The 26,793-nt window shown below is 43.3% G+C and overlaps 1 protein-coding gene across 6 annotated transcripts in view; it reads right to left on the bottom strand.

Moving 5' to 3' along the window:
• MEF2A (myocyte enhancer factor 2A) overlaps nt 1-1,839 on the bottom strand; it is a 44,567-nt gene extending 42,728 nt beyond the window's left edge. For all 6 annotated transcript variants that reach the window (XM_050309018.1, XM_050309019.1, XM_050309015.1 and 3 more), the window contains exon 1: nt 1,641-1,839. In XM_050309018.1, coding sequence (XP_050164975.1) covers nt 1,641-1,694 — 54 coding nt within the window. In that variant the 5' untranslated portion in view covers nt 1,695-1,839. The remainder of the gene's footprint in view (nt 1-1,640) is intronic.
• Nucleotides 1,840-26,793: the final 24,954 nt, after the last annotated feature.

Here is a 26,793-nt window from a genome sequence, read left to right as displayed (position 1 = left end):
GTAGAATATAATGATATTTGGATTTGGAGCTGAACAAAACAAAGGTTGTGCAACTTACACAAAAAAGTTAAAAAAGGGATGAGGGGGATCGGTTTCCACCTCTTCAGTGTCCCTTAAATTCCAGAGCAAGGCCCAAAAAGCACTGAAGTTATTAATTCATCCCCTTCTACTACGTGTACTTGAGACATTTATCTCCATCAAACACACAGTCACTGGGTGATTAAAGCTGTTCAAACACAATACTTGGCTGGCTCCCAAACTCCAATAATACTTTTCTGGCTATATTTAGACTTCTCAGCGTTTACATGGCTTTAAAGTGATACAGGGAGGAAAACAATCCTGATTTCACAAACAAAACAAAAGGGCTCTGAGCTGATGTGTCAGCAGTGAGAGAGTCCCGTGGAATTCTGACGCTGCCCCAGCACAAGCTGGTGCTCAGAAGTTAAAAAAGGCAAATCAAAGACCAGGAAGGGGGTACACCACTATGGAAGTCCATGTTTTCCAGGGATCCTGAATTTCTGGGCCATTTGGGCACCAAAAATAAGACAGTAATACTCCAGAAGGTTCAGGGGTAAGCTGACAGAGGTGTGGAACAAACTGTATTAAAACAAGTAAAGAGGAAAGGCTTCATCCTGAAAAGCTGATTTTAAGAGAAAATAAACAAAGTTGGAAGATCTCACCAAACAACAGAAACGTGGACAGACTACACAGGGAGTCACTGCTGCTCTTCCACACCAGAGTGTGGGATAACTGAGGAACTGGCAGGACCAAGACAAAGGGTAATGAAAAGGTGTTTTTTGAAGCAACAGATCTGTAAGAAATTCTGGACAAAAGGTGTAAATGCTGCCACGTTTAAGGGCTCAGAGGAGAACTGACCAAGTTCCCTGGCGGGGGCGGGGAAAACAAACACAAAAAAATCCATTAATGGTTACTAAATATACGGAAACCACATCCAGAGCTCAGGAAATCCCTGAGCTAAGAATAGTTGGGAGCTGGAAGAGGATTAGAGTGGTGTAACATGTGCATCTCCAGCCCACACGGATTTGCCTGTGACCGTCACCGGACAGGAGACGCCTTCAGTCTGAGCCACCAGGACTGTCCTAAAGATCACATTCCTACGATAATTTTCCTTAAAAATGGGAGGTTCCAGATATCCCTCTCAGTATTTCAATATAAAATTCAAATTTATTCGGTATCTCAATTAGTAATCCAGAAGTGAAGAGGCAATACTGCTGCTGGAGTCATGACCCTTTGGGAGTTCCCAAGCTCTGTGTTAGGGCAAGGGCAGCTCCAGTGGCAAATGTTCCCAGAACCAACAGATCAAGTGAGGTGACTGTTTCCAAACACTCCTCCAATCTATTGGGAGAACAGCCCAGGGTATCACTTCAACAGGAGCAGCAATTTTACAGGAAATATGATTTAAAGTGCTGACTGGTATTACTTATAAAGAACAGTTTTCCCTCCAACAGTTGTAAAACATAAATAAGACATTTCTTATTCGTGTTCCGGCAATGGTATCTATAGATAGATGGAGAGAAAGTTCAGCTTTAGAACAGTGAATTAAGATGAATGTATTCCAGCTCTCCAATAATTTTGGGGATTCCTGATGAACTTGTTCATGCAGATTTCTTATTCCTCACCTGTCTGTTCCGTTCATCCATTATTCTCGTGATCTGTATTTTCTTCCTCCCCATTTTTGGCCTCCTCTCTCTTTTGCTTTGCAATCCAGAAATGTACTAATCCAAGGAATGTCCCTCTCCAGTATCCTAACACATGATACAGTTTTCTTTTACTCTGTCTTCAGCTTGAGAAACGGTTCCTATTTCTTCTTATAAGCACCTGAAAAAAAAAGAATTGAAAAAAAAATGAATCCATAAATAAAGGGGAAGCACCATTAAAAACCTGGAGGGCCATGAAACATGTGCATCATAGAATTTCAGTGATAAATCAAGTATTTTCATGAGTAAAAGATTATACTACAGACTCTGTTCCCATTAAACAGACTCCAAGTGGTTTGCAGCTTTCCACCTACAAACTACAGACTTGAAATGACCAGTAATTCCATACACATTCAACTGGATGCCTTAAAAATACAACTGTCACAGGGGTGATGCTCATCACTCTAAGTTTTAGGCCTCGATTGAGGTTTCAAACATTTACCCACCGAGTTTTGGTAAATCCCATTCAATAATTTAGGGAAACTTTAAAGAGAAACGCTTTGTGTTTCCTGCTTCTCTCGCAAAATTATCATCAAGATAATGAAACAAAGCCATGAGAACACCAAGTCTCTCTTCCTAAAACTAAATCACATCTCATTTTGTGAGACAGTATTTGAGGTTTTATTGGGAAACAAGAGGGAGAAGGAAACAGGGAATTTCTTCACTTTAAAAAGAGACCACAGAAAACAGCTTTGCAACAGAACTATTTCACGGCTACCAAGACACCACTGAAGAATTAAGATTTTTGACAGTTCCTCTCTCTACAATAACCTGTAAATTACAATCTGCCAATACCCAGGACCTGTTCCTTTTTATACTGTTTGCAAAGATAAAGGGCACGTGCAGCTCAAAAAGCCAACGTGCCATCACACTGGAATAGTCAACAAACTTCAAATGCATCTTCAGTGCAAAAACAAATTGCTAAGCCATGTTCCAAACACACTGCTTGAACTGCAGGGCAACATCAGTTGAAGAAAACTGAAGAACAATTTAAAATAAATCACCTCCAGAACACGAGCTGTTGTGTATCAGAACATAAACACGTGAAATAGGTGCAGCTTATTCATCTTATTGCCACCAAACACTCATGGAAAGGGCTAAACCCCAGTATTAGCTGATAACCTTTTTAACTTTCCAACCCAAAACACCTTCTGAAATCAAGCCCTGCATATTCTAACAGGGGTGTCACCCCCGTGTCCTCCGGGCCACATCACCATCAGTCACTTAACGAGCAGAGACAGCGAGAGCCGATTAGTCACAGGCTGCACTTCACAACACATCCAATTTACACCGAGCAAACAAACAGAGGTGCAGGAACATCACAAAACAAAGGGATGTCATCTTCTATTTACCTGACAGCAACAAAGGGCTGCTGTGGAAAACCAGCCCAGAACGCCCCAGCCCCGTTTGGAAACACTGCTGGGTGAAATTTGAAAATTTAAAATCCAAGCAGCACTGGGAGATGTCCACTGGGCTACAGGACATGCACTGGGCACTGCTTAGAGAGGAAAACACCTGAAAGCTGCACCAGCACTGCATCCCTTTTGTTTGCTTAGGGAAAAATGTCTCCCAAGGTGCTGCTGAGAAGGAATTACCAGCTGAAGGAGAGCAGATGAAGGGACCTCCACACAACCAACAGCACACGGGAAATACTTCACAGGGCAAGCAACAGCAGCCACGTGGATTTATACTGGGGTGGTTTAAAAGAAAACAAAGGAACACACACACAAAAAACATCCACTGCACTGTAAGCTTCAGTTCCCGAGGACATTCAGCTCAAGTCAGCTGCCACACTTGCTTGAAAAGAGAAGAATTCTCAGCTCGTGCTACGATCACACATTAAATTTAGCTCTGCAAAAATCTGGCTGTTGCCTCCCCTGAACGTACCTAACAAAGGGTGTCTCGAACCACCTCTGAGAATTTGTTTTCTCCTTCGTGCAGGGCTTCATTTTTTAAACCCACCATGTACTCTTGAAAAGCCCCCACCATCACACCACAGAACATCAACCACACAGGAGCCCAGAGATCCATCTGGTCCAGCATTTGATCCCTGGCTACCAGCAAATATCACTGGGATGGTGAAGGAAGAACACAGGAGTAGAATAATAACACATATATCACTTCAAAGCAGTATTTATAAACCACGTTCTCCATCATATGAAGTGATTTTTGAATCAGGAACTTCTGGAGTCCTTCTGCCTTCTGCAACACATTCAAAAGCAAGTCCGTGCAGTGAATAAAATAAGATACACATGATGTGAGATTATGCAATACATATACCCAGGGATGCAAAATAAGAGAGGCACAAATGTTTGGTATGAGCTAATGGAAGCAACAGTAGCAGGGAAACACTATTATCTGCTCTGTGTACCATCACAAATGGGAGAGCTGGCAGCAATTTCCATCCACATCTTGTTATGGTTTTGGGGTGTCGTTTCAGTATGTTCTACTAGGCATAAATGTACCAAGCTATTTCCCATTTATGACAGTTCACCTTCCCTCTCCTCTCAGATCTGCTGCTTCCTTCAACCTCCAACGCTTTTCTCCTCAGAAATTCCCAATTCCTGTTTGCTCGTCTGTCCAGTCCAGGGCCAGGCTCTGCTCCCTCTCCCACAGGTTGCCATTGACACCAGAAAGTTGGGAATGCCTTTGCCAAAGGAGGTGCAGCACCCCTGTCACCCTGCAGGCCCTCACCAGGGGATTGTCAAAGCTAAGAACTGCCACACAGGTTTGGCTGAGCTCAGGGCAGAAAGGACCTCGACACTCTCCAAAATCAGAGAAAACTGCAGTCAAAAGGCACTTTCCCTGCTCAGAACATCCAAGTGGGAATTTACCCCCACTGACAAAGGCACGTGATGTTTGGAGACTTTTCCTTTTCCAATTCTTGATCAAAGTTCCAGTTTATTTTCCATCCTGACTGGCAACAAAACTGTGCAAGAGAAGATACAGGATTGTGCCCACTACACGGTTACACCAAAAATGTAACCAGCAAAAGTTTTAACCAGGCAAACTCTTAATTTACAAAGCCATTTGATCTAAATTATCAACAAACTTTTGCCCAAATAAAGGAAAACTTGCAGACAAAGATCAACATAATTATTTCTGAAGGCAAGTGTGGAAGTACCATGAAATGCCCTTGATGAAGTTCTGTTTCCTTAAGTGACAGAATCCAATTCCAGCTACCAGAGATGGGCACACAAAAGTAAAAGTTATTCAGTTTTGAAGAAGGACTTCAGGCCTCTGGAAAACAACACTTTAAGGCTAAGCAGAGAAAAGGGAAAAAACCCACGTGCTTCATGATGAGCTTCAGACAGAAAATAATGTCATAATAGCAAGAAAAATTGTATTTGTAGCTGCCCAAGCAAAAGCCTCTGTTATTGTTTTAAAGTAAACTACTCCAAATTTTCTGGATTTATTCCCTTCCCCAGCACATGTGAAAACACCACACTAATTGCTGACAGACAGCAGAGCCACACACAGAAAAGCACCCCCCCAACTGCACAGTTGCAGGAATTCAGATGAGTTCACTGTCAGCTCTGCTGATGGTTCCACAAAGCATGAGAGAGATGTAACTTTAAAGCAAGGAAACTGTATCTGACCTATTTAAAAAGCTTCTTTCAAGGGTTCAGTGGAAACAAATTATATCTGTGCAAAGCTGCACGAGGTCTGGAAGCCTCCTGGCAGAACAGGTTGGGGAAGGGGGGGAAAAAACTGTGTCAGAATTCTGCTCCTTCCATTTATTTTCCTTTTCTTTCCCTCTGACTCGAAACTTCCCTTTCCCTGGGTGGTTACAGGTTCCATGTGACAGCCCCTGTCTCCTCACAGCTCGTTTACTGCAGTGCACACAAAGAAACGAGAGTCCTGACGTCAGAGTATTTGCATGGAAACACAAGATCCGCAGGGATGCAGCTCCCTCTGCTCGGCCCTGAACACCAGATCGGTTTTATTGCAGCAAGATTGGCTGGTCTTGGTTTAGCCTTCGAGGAGCCTGTGCAGATGTATTTGGAGATTTGGCCCCTAAGCTGATCTGATGGGCACCCAAACCACGGACACTCGTGGTTATTCCAACACTTCCCACACTGATGTGGCCAGAATATGAATATTCCCATTCAGAGGAACACGGAGATGAGGCCCATCCCACGTGGTGGCTGCTGGACACCAACAGAGGACCTCATTTTCCTACAGTGCCTGCAAACATGGCCCTGTCCTTCCTCCTGCCCCGCAGCACTGAGTGAAACAGGGAGGAAAAACCTGGAGCCAAACAATGTCTTCAACCCCAATAATTAGTCCACTGGTTGAATGGTTCCATGGAGCAAGGTCAGACACGATTCTCAGGCTCCACCACCCAGGAGAGAGAGATGAGCATATTTTCAGAACCTCACAGAGAATGCAAACCCACATAAACTGTGCAAGTGCAGACACCTCTCTCCCTAAACCCCAAACTAATGATACAAAATACATTCAGATTGGACACGTTGAGAGCCACGGGATGTGATCACTGCCCATTCCACCAGCCCCGCTCCAGAAATCAGTGCCACCACTCAGGGCTGGATTTGAGAACGAGGATTTCCAGCAAATGGGCTTTGAGGATTTTATGTTTGCACTGAACAGAGACCACACTCAGATCCTGGCTGGCTTTTTGCAGAGGTGTGCAAAAAAACAGCCATAAAAACATTTCCTACGGCCACATTTCCACGGCCCTGTCACCGCACATCGCTCCAAGTACGGTCAGATCCAACTGTAAAACAATCCCACCCTTCCAGAACAAGGGCACACGTTGTCATTTCTCTCTCCCTTCTTGCTGCCCCACAATCTGAGGAAATCAATCCTTTTTCCATCCTCAGTTTCCCATTCTTCTCCAGGCAGGCAGAGCCTCAGTAACTCAGAGTGGCCTCCCAGCTCCAAGGTCCTCCTCACCCAGTGATCCACAAGCATTGTTAGAAAACAATAACACAACCCTCGGCCAAAAGAACTTTTTCTTCTAGTTTTTTTTTTGTTTGGTTTGTTTTTTTTTTCTTAAAGTGGGACAACATAAAAAACAGGAAGCCATAAACAATTCTTTATTGATATTCTGGTTTTATGCATCATAAAACACTTGTTTCTTTGGGTTGGGGAGAACAAGGCACATCCCTGGGACCAGATAATTTAAATAAACGGTACTTTTAAGATCTGGGGAGTTTTTGCAACCAAACATGGTCCTCAGCTTCCCCGCTGAACAGCAAATCTATTTTTGAGCTTCTGGTTTCTAAGTTACACAGCTTTTCAAATGAAGTTTTGAAAGCGTAACAGAAAAGAAATCATGAAGTATTTTGGAAGAATATTGTCTTACTGAAGAGCTGCACCTTCCAAGTGCCATTCAAATCCACTGTTGCTCCAAAGGCCTTTCCTGAGATTCTCTTCCATGCAATCAGTCCTGCCTAAGATGAAGTGGAATGACTGTGTTTTCTTGCCAACAGAACTGCACAAACACCTGAGCTGTATGAAAAGATGGATTAAAATTCAAATGTCTGCTTTAAACACGAGTTTTATTACTCCTAGAATGCAGATTTTTTTATTAAAAAAAGATACATTTTCCTGAGCCAACAGACTGGTTTTCAAGAGCTATCAGCATCACCTGTGACAGCACATGCACTCCTGGATAACATGATTAAAGTGGCCCTGTCCAGGATGAGGGACAGGCAGGAATCCTGCTCCAGTTATTTTCAATTAAATGGGTTAAGATTTCAATAATACTCAGCACTCCAACTATGAGCTTTTTCTTGTCCTACTGCTGAAGTCCAAAAAAATATCTATCATCCTATTCTGAGCATTTATAACTGATACTCTCTAGAAACAAAACAGCCATTCTTAAGCTATCTGGAAAATCATATATCTTGACTCTGTGTTTTCAAGTGCCATTAAATTCTATTTTAGTATTCCCCTCCATAAATTTGGTCCTGATGTTTTCTACCATAATTTATCTCTGCATTCTCAAAAACACGTTGGAAAGTAAGATGTGGGAACTGCTGAGCCAACAGAAAAACCCCAGAAAGAGAACCGAACTTTCGATACTGGATTAAAAATCCAATTTTAGTTACAAGCAGAATGTAAATTATTAAGTAATCACAAGAATTCTGTTGCCAGACTTCTACAAACAGATTAAGAAAACAACTGCATGACTGAATAGCTGTCTGGAAAACATGCTCCAGAGAGTTTCTCAAGAAACTTGTTCCTAATTTATCATGTAATTTGTTGAAAGAAGTGACTTTTCCATGGTATACAAAAATAGCCACAAATGAAGATGATTCGGGGCACTGTTTAACAAAACAAACCCCAGCATTTCAAGCCGTGGCCAAAAAGCCTCATTTCCTAGTGAATGAACCACAGCCTTGACAACAGCTCTGTCAGTTGGATCCCAGCTTTTAACCAGATAAACCCTTTGGGTTTTTTTTTTACCATTTACAGCTCTTGGAAAATCAGTGCTATTAAAAATTACAAATACAAATTACAAAATACAGAAATTCAAACTTCAGTTTAGAAGCGACTGCTCCATAAGGAAGCAGAGGGGTATTTGCAGGTATTTAATTGGTGTAAAACTCATGACATGTTTTATAACTTTCAGGGTGGAACTGCAGGCATTGAAACCCGGGTTTTAAACCCCCGAGGCACCTGTGCAGGACAGGCCACAGAAGGAAGGTTTCTTTCCTGAAGCAACATTTAAGTGGTTTTCGAGATCCAAAAGCATTTGCCTCGATGTTTTCAGGCTCCTGTAATGGTAGGGGCTACCAGGTGGCCAAAAAAAACCCCAAAAAATGGCACAGAGCCACTTGTGGGGTTGTCACAACTCCTTTCTGCCCAAACAAAGGGAGCCACCAGCTGTGCCTCCCAAAATGCTGATAAGAACAGTCCACCAGAGATGGCTTCAAATTGTACATCGTTTCACAAAGGAGAGCCCTCCTTTGCCATGAGAGACAAAACCCCGTGAAATTCAATTTTTTCCTATTAATCCTGGGGTGGGGATCACCAGAACCTCGCTGCTGTTCTCAGCAGGGAAATTAATTTCCTTTCTTTCAAGCCACTGCAATGACTCCAAGAGTGAGAACAGACACCTTCACGAGCTCTGGTGATTAACTGAACAACAAGCACCTCGCAGTGTGATCCATCCGAAGGCTCATTTTCATGTTTTTCTTCCTCTCACAGTAAGAGAATAAATAAAATACATTTACCATGTAGGATGGCGCAGTTTCCCATTCACGTGTTTACCAACCAGAAATGGAACTTTCTTCTGGTTTTGCAACATCTTAACACTTCATTAATCTCCAGGCTCAGCGATGCATCTGCAGATAACACCTACAAACGTGTTTCACACCGTTAAGTCACGGCTTTAAAGGAAAAGCATCACTGGGAAATCTACTTCCAGAAGTCTTCATATTTCAGCAGTTGCCACAGTGACACTCCAGCTTTAATTACAGCTACCTCGGCTCGGGACTCCTGCCATCTCCACGTGAGTTTATCAGCCGATCGGGGAGCTCAGGTGATCTCATTCCACGTGGCAACAGCGTTTGGCAGGGGTGCAGCTCGTTATCTGTGGGCTCTCCCAGCCCCACAGCTCCTCTCTCCCTGGTTATCGGGCTGGCAATCAGCAGAGCACTCGCTGTCCCCAGCCCTGCCCGCTCGACAGGGACACCACACGTTTTCACGGCTGGGTTCTGAAGTCCTGAATTCATCCGCTCAGATTTCTCCGAAATTCGAGACAAGCTGCTTCACGTGAGGGTTTTTTTGTGTGTGTGTGGTGACTCATCGTTTGCATCATCTCACAGATAATTCAATTTAAAGTTTTGCTCTGATTTTTTTTTTTTTTGTAACCCAGTGGGAGCAGCACTTTAAACATCAGCAGCAAAATGTCAAAGTCAACTCGATCCAGGTTACTGAGTCCAGGATCTAGACCTTAATTCAGGATTAAGCCTTAATCCAGGTTCCATTTCTACATGGTCATCCTTTTCCATAAGGAGCACTGTCCTTCTTTTGGTCTCTGAGAACATGATTTCAGCAGATTATCTTTTCTGGGGAGTCCTGAAGTTTTCCCTGTGTGCTTTTTTGGGTAGATATTTATTTTACAACCATTAAGAACCTCAACAAATAACCTAAATGTAAAGAACTGAACATTCATAAACCAAAACCAGACAAAAATATCCCTTTCTATATAAATTCTGATTTCACCATAACCCCATCTCACAGCTACATTAGCTTGCAAAAAAACCCCAAACCAAATTCTCCAGTCAGGTAAAACAGTGTCTGTTCTCTATTAGAACTGACTGGTGTGGAATTAGCTGAGTTGAAACCCCAGCAGATTTCTCTTTAGGAAAGATGTACAGAAAAGGAATGGTTTTTTTTAGCCTCTGTTTTTTAGTTTCTCCTAATGAAAAAAACCAAAAGTCACCCAAACATAGAACATTAATTATGAGGGAATCTTATTTGACACAGAGTTCACCCAGTGCAGAAAGCTTGGTACCTCAGCAAACTGATTTTTTTGGATGTGCAGCAGGAGTTCTAAAACTCCCCCAAGTTCTGAACACTTATAGGGACTAAACTTCCAGTAATTATTCCTTACTTTTCACCAAGAGTCCTCTGTCCCCAAAGTACAAACTGCTGAGGAAATGCAGGACAGCAACTGCAGCTCGTGTTCCTGGGCAAGCAGGAATGGGCTGGGACACAAAGGCAGCCACAGCTCTGTGCTCACACCTCGTCCTCAGGCCAGATTTTAGTGAAGTTCTCGGCAGGGGACAAGTGTGAGGAGATGAGAGAATGGAAAACCGAAGGATAATAAACAAGATTCTTCCTCGTGCACGCTCTGCCCTCACGAGAAGGGTTTGGGCTTCCAAGTTTGGGCTCTGTGACGCAGAGCATCGTGTGCTCCTGCTCTGCACTTGGGAAACCTCTTGCCAAGGTTCTGCTCACCCTCACTTATCTGCCTCTTCCTGATCCTCCGGATCAGCTTTCCCTCTGCCCTGCACAACCCACAGGCTCCAACGTTCTTGCCCAACTCCCATTTGTGGTTTTTCTGTTTGGGTTTTTTTTTTTTATTTACCTGCTGTGACAGGTTACTCTCCACACCATTTCTCCTCCTTTCCAAATACACATTTCCAGTATTCCAGAGGATTCCACAGAACACAGGCACCCCCCTCCCCCCCCACCTTTTAAAAGGAGCAGGACAGGAAAACCGAGAAAAACAAAAGAGATATCACACATCAAAGAATCTATAAGAAGCTTTAAATCACTGAACAATTATCCAGAAAGCTTTCTTGATAATTTATGCCATGTCTGATTAAATGACAGCACGCAGTCATATTGTTGAAGTGCAACAATTATAAACCAGACAGACACGACAACAGAATGCTTCAAACAGCCTGCAAGGCTCACAAAGACACTCAGCAAACCAGAAAGACGCCCACGTGTTTCTAACCGAGATCAGTGGCAAGTTTCTCTCTCTGGAGCTGCCACAGCCTTTGTTCAGAACTCAATCTCTGCTGTTAAAACTCAGATACACCACCAGTTCAAACTTCTAAATAATTAAAAAAAAAAAAAAAGGACTATTTGTAAGATATTCAAACCAAATTTCAAGGGGTTACTCCCTTCCCTGAATCCTTTTAGGCAAATAGTCCTGTTATATTTAAGTAAAATAACCCCCCATTACTGCTGGTGGGGGAGCCACAGCAGATCCAAGGGCAGGTTCTCTCCAGACATCCATGGAGAGAGTTTCTGAACAATCCAAAGGTTTCAGAACCCAAGGCAGACAAGTGGCAAACACTAAAATGATGTCCCAGTGAGATGAATCCGCTCAGCCACACCTCAGCTGTGCTCTACTGAAAAACTGGATGTGTTCCACAGGCAGAACTCAGACACCAGTGGGCTGGGGCAGAGGGTGCTGAGCAGAGCTCGTGTCTGACCCCCACCAGCTCTCCAGTGTCAGCTGCCACTTTAAAAAGCAACCTGGGGGGGAACTTCCTTATGATCCAAAACATTTTACTGATCCAGGTACCCCATAACCCTCCCCTCAAAGGTGTCACTGCCCTCCATTTGGACGTCTGTATTCTGAAAATCAATCACAAGCTGTCCCAATCAAGCACAGAGCAGGCCATCACCACCAGAAGTTTAGTACATTAATATAAATACCCCAACACTTAAACTTAGTGTGGTAAACTGAATTTCTGCTGAGAAAAGAAGGGAGAATATTATTCAGGATGTTTTCTGCTTCTGCATATAAGTCTTTTTCTCTCTTGGCAGGTGACGTGTGGTAGTCTGGGCATTCACATGTCATTAACATTAACCCAGCCAACTTGGGATTCTCTTGCAAAAATGTCACCCACACTACCCTGGTAACAGCACATTGACTTCTTCAGGTAAGAACCTGAATCTGAATAGACACTTAATTCTAAAAGTTAACTTTTAAAACTATTTTTTTCCTTAGCAATGGCAAGAAAAGAGCATACCCAGTTAATATGGTTTAGTTGGTAAGTGGAAATTCAGGCTGCTACAGTAACTCAATTACCTGCCATACCTGCAAGAGAGAGCAAATGATAAGATCTAATTGTTTCACCTTTCTTGCAGATTGCTGCAAATAGAAAATGAAGCTGTTTGACCCTAAGTGACATCACTGCTTCACGGCAAAGCCCCTGATTCAAGTGGTGGAGAGCAAGATGTATCAAAATATCTCATTTAACAGCTTCTGGAGTGAAAGACTCGATGGCTATAAATAGAAGAGAGTGTTCTCATCCGTTTGTTCCCATTATTGTATGACAAACAGGAATCCTCAAAATCCTTCAAAAAAACATCTCAATTTCTCTTCCTGTCAACAAACCCTGACAAACACGTTACAGCAGCAGAGGCACCAGGAAGGTCTGGGTGGGGAGAGGCAGCTGACAGAGGCTTGAGTGAAGGCCCAAAGAAACTTTAATCAAGGTCCCAAGCAAGGGGCAGTCAGTGACCCACTCACAAATACACAAAGCCCCTCTGGAACACTGCACAGATGAAGTGATCAGTGAGCAGCCCAACAAGAGCCAGGAGTACTGAGAAAAGCAAGATAATGCAGAAGTTGGATCTGAGTGGATCCAAAGGGCAGCTGGCCTATTTTCAATTGCATTAAGTAGCCAGGAAGCTGAAGCAAAAGCCCAGACAGGCTCAGATCACTGCAGACTTCCCCTCCTGAAAATCTCTTACATTTAAACAAGTATATTGGTTTACCTTTGACATGAAACATTAGATGCAAATTGGAGCTGTTTGAAAAGTGCAAGGGAACATCTTCATCTTCTCTACTGAGTCAGTCAAGGACTATCTGATGCCACGACTGCCTAGACCTGACAATAACCAGGATCCACCAGGAATCAGACACTACAAATACAGCTGCCCATCCAGACCTGCAATTATGCATTAAAAATGGGGGGGGGGGAAGAAAAAGAAAGGAAAAACAATTATCCTCACTCTATCAAAGAAACTGCCAGAAATACCAAGAAGCAGCTCTGAAACTGCCTCAGAAGACCTCAGTCAACCCTTGAGCTTGGAGGTGAGTGGTTAAAATCAGTGTTAAACTCCCTCACGGCAAGTGATAGACTTATTTAGGCACGGCAATTATTTTCTTTATCTAACAGCATCACTTGAGAACACGAGGAAGAATCTGCAACCTTTTCCATTCCTTTCTGGTATGGCAATGGAGCATTCTGTCTTCCTGAAAAAAAAAAAAAGCCTATGTACTTCCTTCCCTAAGAAAAACACCACTGAAATATTAGATATTAAATACATTCCTGAAGGTGGATTCTGCACACTAGAGCAATTTGAACAACTATTTTACATTACCTCATTTTATTCATTCTGGGTAAATAACCTATGACCACGATCACGTGGAGTTACATGAACAAAACTGGCACACAGTTCACACACAGCCCTCAAGAGCCTGCTGAGAAGCTTTGCTGCACCTGCAAGAAATCCTAACTCCCCTTGGAAACCTCCATTGTTGGGCACTCGGGGCCTTCAGGACATGAAAGCCTCTCCCTGCTGACTGGAGGCCCCACAGCAGCTGAAGCAATAAATATTGACAGGGAGCTGGCAAACAGCACATCCCAGAGATCCAGCTCTGCTTTCACCTCCTCAGCACAGGCACAGCCTGCAAGGGGCAGCAGAACCAGGCCTGATCAGCTCTAATATTGCTGCTTTTGCCTGCACTGGGAGTCTGTTTTCCCCTCAAACACACCTCTGAGCACTTCTGCTTTCCTAGACCGCCCTGAAAATTTGAATTCTCTGCTGAACCGCATTGCAACACAGGTATAAATTAACACAGCTCCACAAATCACGCTGCAAGGCCTCTCAGCAGCCAGTTCCATCCTGCCAGGCTCTCACAGGATGCTCTGCAAGTCTTGCACATGAGGCCACACGTTGCTTAAGAAAAACTAAGCAGTCAGAGCAAACGCTGCAACAGCTGGATGCCAAAATCTGAGATACTCCTGGCAGCACAGGAGAAATGGAAGCAAGGATTAGTGAACTGGATTTTAATTAGGAAGCTCTATTGATGATTTGAGTTCTACTTCTCTCAGTTCTCCCCTGCTTTGAGGTAGGGTACAGAAGCTGTAAGGAAATGCATTCAGACTTGTTTAAGGAAAACTGAAAACAAAATATTAAGACTACGAAATTCTGTCTTCCCACTGGGAGAAAGGAACTTTCCAGCAATTCCCTCTGCATCCAGACAGACTAGCTGGTTTTTTAGCAGGCTCCATCCTGCTGCCAAGCCAACAGATTTTTAAACTGAGATCTGAAACAAAGACTTCTTAGTGTGATCCGGAATGCTGAGCACTGAGTTGGACCTCGCAGTCAAAACTGCAGCTCGTGGTTCCCTGTGGAGCTCACACATCTTCACCCTGCACAGACACACCTGTGAGTGTGGGCTATGTTTAGATTTGTAAGAGTTCCCCAACATCCAGTGGTATCGTTTTCTCGGCTGCACGGGGGGCGGGGACACTCCACACTGTAAACACTCCTGCTCTCAGAGGAAGATCGGCAGCGAAACGAGCTCACCCTGCACTTCCAGCACCTCACATCAACCCCACACTTGTGGGGATTCTTCCTTCGAGCTTCGGCTGGATTTCCTTCCTCTTCCTCTGCCCCTGAATGGGCTTCATTCTGATGGTAATATCTGATTAACAACCTCAGAATCCTTCAGGGGTGGCTCCCCTTTGAATGCAGTACAAACCTGAACAAGCACAAACCCTTTAATATTCCACATCACCACAGGAAATTTGAAGGCCACCACAACTGCAGAGTTCAGTCAGAGATGCATGAGCCGGGTCTTTGCTCAGGAACAACAACACTTTGGGTTTAAACACAGGAAACCAGGGATTCTGCTCCCACATCCCAACACTGCCAAAGCCCATGGAAAGGAAGGAGGATTTGATCCATCTACTGACTCCTGACTCAAAATGTTGCAGTCAAATGGGTGCCCTTGCCTAATTCTTTCAGTAGGTGGAACTGAAGCCAAAATGTTCCTGAACAGGATGGTAGCATTCCCTGAAATCTTTCCACATATGATGCTCTCAAGTCTCACTGTTAGTTCTTTTTTGAAGGAGTCCAGTTCCTTTTCAGTGAAGTGCTCACCCCACGCAGCTGGAAGAAGAGCAAGTCCCCAAAAGCAGAGCAAAAAGTGTGACAGAGGACAGCAGCAGGAAGAGTTAACAATAAGTTTATATGTAGGGAGTTTTTCTCTGTGGCATTTTATCCAGTTTGATGCCACACAGTGTAGAACAAAGACACAGACCTGGCTTTTTAAATTTAGTAGATTAAAACAGGTTCTGGTTCACTTTTGAGGATTTCACCTCAAGGGAAGGTCTTTCAAGGATGCACATGGAATTCTCTGGCCTTCTGAAAGAGAAATCAATCAAGCACAAGACTGGGTTCTTGCAACAAAACTTTGCTTAGAAGAGCCATAAGGAAAAGAAAGGTAAATCCTGAAGCTGGAATTAATAAATAGCTGCCAATAGCACTGACAAACCCACGACAAACAGGCTGCAGCTTTTCCTAGAGGTCTGAGTTTCCACTGGTGGTTCTGCAGTGTCTCATGTCCAGCCCTGCCACGGAAAAACAAAATGGGAATTCTAAATGGAACCTGTTGTTTTCCTGTGTTACTAATTCAGGAGCTTGGGCAAGAGGATTATTGATATTTTGAAACACCTGAAAGGACCATGCAGGTGTAGGAAGTGGCACATGTGCTGAGGTGCAGAGCTCTGAGCACCCCACACCCTCAAGCTTTATGGGATTAAAGCCACTTCTCTTATGGTTGATGTTATTTTAATGCTGCCTTACTATGGGTGTCCTTAAAGTACTCCAAAGAAAACTCACTGGGCTGTCTTGCAATTTCCCTGCAAGAGCAGCATCTCCCAAAACTACTGAATTTGATGGAAAGCATCTCCCATGTTAGAAGGAGCTCAGTGGTCCATGATGGCCCACCTACATAGAGTTCCCAAAGGGAAGAGGTGGGTAAAGCCCCCAGCTGGAGGATGCAAGAGTTCAAGTGACAGCTGGGGGAAGGTGGAACCCTTCCCTCCTCTCCTTCAGCCCAGACTCACTGGTGACAACATGTGACCACCTGACCTGGGAAAGATGGGAACTCCCAAAGCATCCAGAACCCACTGGAATCTTCCACCCTAAGGAATGCAGCCTTAGTCTGAGACTAAGTAAATCCCTGAGCACTGCGCTGCTGGAAACACCATAATCAGCACTAAAGCTGCATCTGGTGCTCAGGTCCAAGCCAGGAGGTTTTTCCTTGTCTGGACCCACAGCTGTGCAAGAACCACCACGGAAAACGGGATCCTGCCACTAACAGGAGATGAGCAAGTCATCCCACTCCTGCTCAGCACAAGACATCAAAAAAAAACCCCCCTTACAGTGTAAACCAACATCAACATCACATTTGCTGTGCAGAAAATATTCAACTTTTATTAGGATTTTGCATAAGCGAGATTATATTCCATTAAAGAGATTATCCACTTTTTAACGTTGTCTTGGGAGCAGACTTATGTGTGGCACTTTTCCCTGCTTATCAGCTTCCAAATGGTGTCCCATTAAAGCTGCAGAAGGCACATAACTGACACTTCAGCTTTTAAGCACAGATGATACCAAGAAACTCTGACAACATAACAGCGCTGCCAAAAAACTCGCATCCGTGGCTTTTCTTCGAGATGGAGGACCTGAGGATCAGATTGCTATTTTCAGATTTCATTTCCACTTTAATCTCCAGTCATCGTGGCAGCAGGGAAAAAAAAAAAAAAATTATGGTAGATTAAAAAAATCCAATTCTGAATTTTGAATCTCTTCAAACAGTTGGCTAAGGTTTGATTTGACCAAAGGAACTCTGCAAACCTTCAGAGAAACGTTAACTTTGGCGAGTTCCAGTGTTTTATCCCCTCGTGGTTACCAGACGCATGCTAAATATATTCCACGCTGCCATGGCAGCAGGTCAGCTCTGCACAAGCTGCTTGTATTAAATTTCTCCTATAAGTGACATTAGAGTTTAGCTCTGCTACAGCACAGAGAGAGGAAGAGGCTTCACATTCCCAACTGCCATCTGAAGGGAGAACTGTGCCAGCACGGTCCTGAGCGTGCCTGGGCCACTTTAACCCATTTACTATTTTCACACACACACGGCCAGCCCTGCATTTGTGTTCTCTGGATTATGAATTTTTAAGATTCAGAACTCCAGAGCGAGTCTCTTGCTATGAAAATTTAAGGAAAAGGTCACAAGAATTATGGTCTGTCGTATGTGACGTGCAAGACTGATGAAATTCCAAGTAGAATTATTAACTGGGGAGGACATTCAACTGTATTTGGTATCTTTTACTGGTTTATTAAACAGCCTGGGCACAGGGTAACTCCTAGAACACATTTTAAATAAGCATCATTGCCTATTGTTCCAACAATCTCACAGCAGATGTTCTCCATAAAAGACAGTGACACATCATTAAAAATCCCCCCACATTGTCTCTACATATATTGACATATCTAGAAATACACACGCTGGCACAGGGAAAGTGCAAACAAATCTGAGTTGTCAAAATTAACGGACCACACTCTAAAAATATTTTATCCTCCTCTGTCACACTACAAGAGAGGGCACACTCCAGAGAATTCCAGCCTCGTGTGGGAAGGAAGGAAAAGTCTCCTAAAAGTTGCCTCTGGATGAACACAGGGGGATGTTTCAGATCATGTGTTTCGTGGCTTCAGATTGGTGACTTGGAGAATGAAGATAAAAGGAGAATAGACTCCATCACAGAGGTCAGGAGATGAGAAAATTATCTGTATTCTGCTGGAAGAATACATATTAACCCTTTTCTTTGCCTAAGCACGGAGGAAAGCCCACCTCACACACTCATCAGCAGGGCTGAAATCACAATCAGCTTCAGCACAGGGGCTGGAGGCAAGGAAATCACCCTGACCTTGGGTAAATATTTAGGCAGAGAACTCACATCAAAATCTCTGCTGCTGCTGCTCCAGTGCAGCCACATCCACAGGGGCCACACCTAAGTTCTCCTACACCTCCTTAAACTGCTACTGCACCTTTGCTGCATCCCATAAGCTCATCCTGACACTGTTCCTCTAAAACAACTTCAGGAGGTGGTTCCTGAACCCCTGGTCCTCCCCCTCCAGCGGCTGGGGACACCTGGAAACCACAGCTACCATCAAGTAACCAAGTTATCCACCACAGAGATATGCCACAGGCACATCCAGAGAACAGAGAGAGGCAAAGGACAGATATACTTGGATTTTGAGATGATCCTTTCAACTAGACCATTATCCAGAGTCATTCCTTAATTAGTCTGCAGAGCACACCAGCATTTATCAAATAATACACTGACAGAACCTTTTTTTCCATATTTGATGACTTAAGAGTTGCAAACCATTCTGACCTGCTATTAGCAAAGTCCCAGCATATTAAAAATAATTAACAATTAGAAGTGCTCAACAGTACACACACACACACCAGACTCCTCTTGTAAAGAGAACAAACACAGAACTAAAAACAAGAGCTACACTGATTAAAAAAAAAAACCACAGAAAAGGAAAGAAATAACTGAACCAATAAACTTCAATATGAAGACAAAACTAGGGAGTGGAATCCACAAACACGACTTGTGTTGGGAAAACGTGTTTTTCACCTTTCTAAAGAGCATGTTTCTGACTGCACCGGCCAAAAATGCAGCTTCCAAGTGTTATCAACACAGTAAAAACTCAGCGAATTGTGTTTCTACTGCAAGCAAATAATATTAAGGGGTTACAGGGAAAAGTTCTCACAGATCACATGACTGAGTTTGGAGTAAGAACAATTAATGCTCAAAGCACAAAAAAAAAAAAAAAAAAACAACCAAACCACTGACCTTGGTGACAGACTTGGAATTAAATTATCTGCAAGTGTGATGTGCTACAGGTTGCTCTTATTCCAGAGGCAAACAAAACCCAGCATCAACAGAAATCAAAACCTCCCCAGCACGATTATCTATGAAAGCTGAGCTTGCATAATGTAAAGTTATGCAGATGCTCTGACTGGTAGAGCAGAGAGTAATTGTTTTGTTTCTTAAAAGTGTTGGGACATAATGGGACTGTTTTGGAGCAGCTGCTTTTCAAGATTCTATGTGAGAAAAAAAAAAACAACACAAGAAATAAAAATATGTTCATGCAACAAACCCAGCTGAGTGATCTGGAACTTTATTTATGAGAGCATCAGAAAACAAATCAGAAATGGAAGGAAAGATTTTTTGATAAGTAAAAAAAAAAGAGATACTTGCTGAGAGTAGAATTCACGAGGCTTTCTCAGGAGAAACCCCACTTGCACTTGAGTAGATAAATCTGACAAATCTCACCATCTACCCACTAGGAAGTGAAATGAATGAAAGTTCAAAAAAAATAGCAGAGGAAGACAAGGGCTGGGCGTGGTAGAAATATTTGTTTACTTGCAACTACCTCCCAAAAAATTACAGAGAATAAACAGCTGGAGCCTGACACGTTGACTCTTGCAGCTCCTCACACCAACAGTTTACAGCACCTCAGCCAGGCCATTCCTCCTGCACACAACACTGCCCTGCCCTGTCACACTGACAGGGAACAGGAGAGATTGTTCAGCTCCACCCGGGCAGGGACACAAAGATTAAGGCATCTGCACCAACTAATTCAAAGGCAAGGCACCAATCTTAAATTTCCTCAACAGCAAAACCCTCAAAACAAGGCAAGGTCTGCCAATAAAAATAACATTTGCTGTTGAAGTAACGGATTAGCAGATAAGCCTGAGGCACAAAAGTTCTCCAGGTCACAATTTAATTTACAGGTATCAACTGGAGAACTGAAAACAAAGGCAAAAAGGCACCTGCAATAGAAAGTTATTTCTAATTTTTTTACCTTCCACACTTACAACCAGCAAGAGCTGATGGAATTACAAACTACAACAGGTAGAAACTACCACCATCACCATCCCACCATTATCACACCACAAGACCTGTACCTGGGCAGTTCAGAAGCCTCTGTCACACAGACAGACCAAAATGAAATAAAATTATTGCCTCCCCAGCTTTCCTGATTTGTGAAAGGCCACACAAGGCAAACTTTTCCTCTCAGAACAGAGGCATCAATCTGAACCACAGCTGAGTTTCAGAACAGTCAGTTTTACTGAAAGCCACAATCACTGTAGTCTAATCACCTCAATTAAACACACAAACAAGTTTGGTTTTTTTTTTAAGGATGACTGATTTAAATTGGCCACAGAAGTCTACTTTTGAAGGGCATTTCACGCAGCAACACTTGCTAATTCAAAAAAAACATTCTCACAACACACAAGAAGTGACCAAACCACATCTAATAAAGAAACAAATAAAAGCTGGGGGGGGATGTGGGGGGCTGTCATTTGTTTTACTGGAACATATCAAACAGTTCCAGTTCTGCTCTGCTAAAGACACAGAGAAGAGCTGAGACAGGAATTCACAGCTCCAAACCACACGAGAGCACGTGAAGAGACAGATCCACCCCGAAGTGCAGGTGCACTGCCACGCACATCTGGCTGCCGAAGAGTCAGGACTGAACACATTAACCCACTTCCCAAAGCCCTGATGATGACAAATTTCATCTGCAGACGTGCTCTCCATTAAGGAGCAGGTCTGCCCCATTTAGGTGCCACAGTTAAAGAGCAGTTCGTGAGAAACACTGCATTTTTAAGCAGGAGGGATTAAAAAAACAAAGTTTTTCTCTCTGTGTGGCTTCCCCACGTGCCCCTGAGTGACACAGAGAGACATGAAACTAGTTTAAAGGTGCCCTGTATTCATCTGTCTGCATGCATTTATCAAAACTGAGATTTACCACTGATGTTGCTGTACAGGAACTGTGAAGCCTGTACATGAGGCTGTACCAGAGCTCAGCACTCTGCACACACCTTTTGGATACACAGGTCTGAGGTTTGGGTAAAGAACCTCCTGGGTTTAGGAGATTTCATACATCAATTGCCTCAGACCAGCAAAACAGCACTAGAACTCAAACACTTCTAATAAAAACCTATATGGGAGTTATCTGCACTCATCATCCAGCCTCTCTGGATCCAGGGCATCTTCCACAAGCAGAGCATGAACCCAGGGCAGTCAGGCTGCCATCAGGAATTCCAGAGCAGCATCTCAACCCACTGGAGCACCCTGGAACTTGAGAGTGGCAGTGAAAATGCAAATGTAAAGCTACATTCATCAGATTGAACAGTGAGACTTCAATATTTATTGTAGCTCTAAAAGAGAAATGTACAGATTGCCATGAATGACTGTGAAGGTTCTCCAAACACTGACAATCCAATTAGGTATCACTCATTTAGACAGATACATTAATTATGCTCAAATTGTCTCCTATTGCTAAAATAAAAGTTAAATAGTTGAATTTTGTATGGGAATACAGCAGAGGAGAAAGAGACAAAGACTTGGATTAGAAAGTCGATGTAAATGCCAAAAGAGAAAACGACTGTTCCCTGCACACTCATTAGAACCCTTCAGCATTTTTTTGCCCAACATGGTTTTACATCTTTTTTTATTGTGCTCCAAAAGGTTTTGCTCAGACAACTTGTGTATTGACAACAATAGAGCCAAAGTGCTGTATTATAAAGAAGACAATAGCAAGATCTGACTAATGTGTATTAAAGAAAACACATTCACTGCCATGGGAACCCTGTCAGAATTCACCACTACTGCAAGTCATCCACAGGAAGCCTTTCTGTGCTAAACTTCCTCTCCTAATAATTTCTCCACTAATACTTCTAAGACATAAATATTAATATTAGAGCAGGGAAGAAGCACAGAGGCAATGTCAAGCTTGCAGCATTTGCATCTAAAGAGGTCTAACAGACACGAGGAGCCAGAGTAAGATCCCACCGCTCACGTCATCAATCCAGCCAAGGATTTCACTGGAACACTGACACTAATTCACTGCAAGCTCATTGCAGGCTCAGTTAATGAATGTGGGAGAAACCAGGAAAAAAAGAAAAGGGGGGAAAAAAACCCAACTCTACTCACAGCACAAAGAACCAAGTGCTGCAAGAAATGTCACAAACCCCGTTGAAAGGTGAGTTCATCCCAGCGGGGGTGAAGTTTCACCCAAATGATTTTGTTGTAACAAACTGAACTGGACTAAAATGTAACAGGAAGAGAGGCAAGTTCCACCTCCCAATCTCAGTTACAGGGCAGCTCTATCTGTATGAGTAAGAGTCCCAGCCATACCAGCAAAATAAAACTGAGGTTAAACATTAAACTACACGTAGGACTTGCCTGGTGACTGCCCAAGGAATCTTGCAGTGTAGGCAAGATATTCATGTACAGTTAAAACTCCTTTTCTCACTTCCTGCACTCAGGTAGGACATCAAATCCACCTGGAAGTAGAACTCAGACACTACCAGGAGGAATTTTTCATTGTCTTGCAGAGTCCAAATCAGTTTTTCAGTGAAGGCCTGCAAACACTACATGACCAAAGCAGGTCTTACAAGGGGTTTTTTTGGGAGGGTTTGAGAAATGAAAACACAGGACTTAAAAGCATCAACGTAGAAGTTTAATAAAACCCCAGAATGAGCAGAGCTATCAATCCAAAAATAGAACAAACTTTCCCCCCAAAAAAGCATTGTACATGTGGAAATAAAAGAAGATTTTACATGTTGAAATAAAAGAACTCCATTTTCTCCCTGGAGTCAGCAGCAGTATCAGTGTGCCCCGCATTAGCCACTGAGCTGCTATTTCACCACATAGCTAATTGCAAATAAAATGCTGAAATCCATTTTTAATCAACAAAAAGCATGGCAACTTAGCACACAACTTTCAGGTTTTTACTGACTTCAGAAAAAGAAGTGCTCTTCTACATAAATTCCAATAAAAAGGCATCTTCCAGAAAGTACGGAACAAATCACATCCCAAGTAACGTCCTGGATGAGTTGGAAACAAGGAGTCTGAGTTAAGATGAGGAGGTTCACACTCCCCCAAGCACAAGGGTTGAATAAAAGTAGAGCCAGACACACTAAAGCTACAAATACAAAAAACAATCTCAGCAGAGGAACTGAATTTTGGATCCTCATTCCACTCGTGTCTTGGCTGAAACAAAGCAGAAGCTGCCTTCTCTTTATTTGGCTGTTGTCAAATTCCTGAAGGAAAACATCTGTAAATCCCAGCACAGGTGAGCTGAAGGATTCATGTTCAAAATCCAGTTAAAGTTGCAAAAAAAAAAAAAAAAAAAAAAAAAAAAAAACAACTCTCACCTACTCCTTCCTTCCTCCCCAGGGGCCAAACAGACACATCCCTGGGGGCCAACACCTGCGAGGCAGGGCTGGGCTGGCTGTCCCCTCACTGTCCCAACAGATCAGACTATTTTAGGATAAGCCAATTACGCCACTGAAGAATCTTCTAAGCCACTAAGATTAAGCAGAAGAGACCACGAAGAATTAAAGGCAGCAAAGTGCAGGTAAGACAGAAGCAACAATTATGATCTCAGCTGTTGCAGATAAGAAGCCTGGAGGATTCCTCACCAGGCTGCAAAACTCGGCATTTCAGCCTGTGTTTAACTTTCTCCTGCTTTTAACACTTGTAACAAGCACAAAAGGAACTTCACATGAAAGGCTGTTGTTCCTTCCACCTTCAGAAAATTAGTCATTCAAGCCTTAGAAAAACAACCCACCAAAATCTCTGTGCCTTGCTCTTAGGCATTATCCAGGCAAGACAGACAGCTCCAGAAACCAACTCGGGTGTCTGAAAAGAAACAGATCTGAAGAAAAATCCTCAGTCAGGAGTTTGGTGCACTGAAAGTTTTCAAGAAGTTTGTCAGATCATCTTCTCATTAACATTTCATTAAAGGGCTGCATGATGGAAAAGCAGGTAGAAACCTCTTTTGAGAACTAGTCAGTCTGTATCTTCAGGTATATTGTGGAAGAAAATAATATATTTTATTACAGAAGAATGGGAAGGGAAAAGCAGGACAGTCAGCTGCAATGACAACACACTGAGCTCCCATTCTAGACCACAAGAACCTAATCCTTAGTACAAATGCTGCTGGACAGTCAGTTCCCTGCAAAAATCCCCAAACTATCACTTAATTTTGCCAACAGCTTCCTGACCAGACTCTCTGGGCAGGAGGAAATCCCAAATGCTCCACACAACCATCTTCCCATACACTTACAAAACAGGCATCATTGAGATGAAGACACATTTATTTTGCTAAATGAATGAATCCCAGCCCAGTATGACCTTCAGATCAAAAAACAAAACAAACAAACAAAAAAAAACACACAAAAAACCCAACAAACAAACAAAAAAAAAAATTAAAAGTAGAGCAAATTAAGAAACTGAATGTAGAGTTTCAAATCATCCTATCTTTATTGTCATAAAATTAAATACGAAATTAACAGTTTTCTGATGTAAGATTTGGGCATTATCAATGATGGCACTAAAATCCTGGAGAGAGAACTGTCTATTCCCACAGCTTTCTAAACTTCCTTTTCTGTTAAAATGAGGCTTATGTGACCACAGCCTATTCTCCCTCATTAACAGCTCCTGATTAAATTGGCCAGTTTCAACCAGCTGCCGTAACAAACGCATCAATTATTTTTGAGATTTTATAAAAGTGCTGCAGAATCTTTGCCCTGGCAATTGCAGAGCCCCCCAGAGCAAAGCAGTGCCCTGCAGTGACCAGAGAGGCAGCAGGTACCTGCACTCAGTCCACCCACAGCTGGCACAACATTTAAGATACCTCCAGAACTGAAAGGAAATCAAATGAATAGATGGGATACTCTGAAAGATCAGGGAATGGCAGTAGAGATGGGGAAAAAAGCAAGTGGAAATTCTGTAAATTGTACTATATACAAAACTACTTTACTGTTACTGTTCAGGCTATTTTTAAATTTACTTCCACACTTTCTCCAAGCCATATTTTAATATCCTAAATAAAAAGGGCTATAGTACACAGAATAGAAAATTTTCATACACACCCTGTCTTTGTTCTTCACCCTTCCCCCTACGATGCTTCACTTGCTCCTCAGCAACCCAGCCATGGAGCTGGAATCCTTTTATCTCCTGCAATCACACAGGTTCTGCTGCCTGGAGCCCGTGTTAACAGGACAGATCCCTCCGTGACTCCCCATCTCCCCCGAGACAAAAATCAGACGGTGAAAAGGGAGAAAAAAAAAAAAAAAAGGCACCAAAGCCTCGAATCCCCCATGAGTAACACCAGGCTGGCCGAAGTTTCAGCTGGTCGTGTTTTTGGGGTGCTGTGGCAGGACCCGGTGGTTTCGCTCGGCCCAAGGAGCCCCCGAGCGCTGCGCGGGCTCGGCGGGATCGGCAGAGGGAGCTGCAGGGGCTCCGACGGGACGAGCGGGGGATCGGGGGCTGCAGCAAAACCTCCTCGCCCGGGGCGAGCCCTTCCCGCAGCTTGGAAAAGGAGCGGGGTTTTACTCGGGTCTGTCAGCACCCGAACGTCTGGATCCCCTCTCCCATCGCCGCTTCCCAAGGGAATGACTCTCATTTCCTCGTGCAGGTTTTACACAAGCACCTTGTGCTCACATGTGCTGCTTGTAAATCCGGGAATGGCGACAACACCGGGGTGCGGGGCTAATCCCAGGGCATCCTCCAAAGGAACCAGGAAAACAAGCACGTCACCACCGGGCTTAACTCGCCGGGCCAGGAGTCCAACTCGTCAGCGAACACAACCGGGGAACCTGCAGATAGAGGAGGAAGGGACGGCACCCACTGAACGGGAGAGGCTTCCCGTGGAGGGCAAAGGAGCCCAGAAAGATTTACTGCAGAGCAGCTTGTGGAATAACGGGGGATATCAGGTTCCAGTCATCCTGCCCCGAATCCAAGGCTCCGGTGCAGATAAGCCCAGGAAAAAATTCAACCGGGAGTCAGCAGGAGCATCAGAATGCCAGGAACACAAGCGGGAGTTGAAATTCCCAACTCTCCCATAGCCCCGTTTCACCTCCTCAACAAATCATTAAGTCTTTTAAGGTACTTCCCTCCTGTTTTGCATAAAGCATCTAAATGACTCCAGTATTCAGGAACATTATCCACTTATGTTTTGAAATCCAGAACCTGCAATCATTTGAACACCACAGTTTCCTAGTTCCTTGAAGATGCTGCATTAGCAATGACAAATAGAAACACTGACTATGAGTTTTTTCTCTTCAGGGGGAAAAAAAAATCATTTAACAATTATCTTATGATTGTTGTTTCTGCCCTCCCCTCAAATTTCATCTCTTAGTAAACCCATGATAAAGTCTGGGAGTCTTCTTGGATTTCCCTGCCCTTCACTGAGAGCAAGGGATAAAAGAGGTTTTAAACCTCAGTTAATTCAGCTGATAGTTCCCCATTACTTTTTGACAGCAGTTTTCATATTTGTGACAATGAAAACAACAAGCACCTACTTAAAACTCAGTATTATTCTGTGATATCCAACAAAGCCGTTCCACGCTCTACACACTCCTCAGGGATTTTCAGGGATTTGTGTTAATAACTACAATTTCTGAATACACACCCATATTCCATATCCCAAATATTCAGTGAATTCCTGCCTGTCT

Source organism: Myiozetetes cayanensis, unplaced genomic scaffold (assembly GCF_022539395.1).
Source record: "Myiozetetes cayanensis isolate MyiCay16 unplaced genomic scaffold, myiCay2020 scf14, whole genome shotgun sequence".
In the NCBI taxonomy this organism is placed as follows: Eukaryota; Metazoa; Chordata; class Aves; order Passeriformes; family Tyrannidae; genus Myiozetetes; species Myiozetetes cayanensis.
Note: the sequence above shows the minus strand (reverse complement) of the source record. Positions and strands in the feature narration are given on the sequence as shown.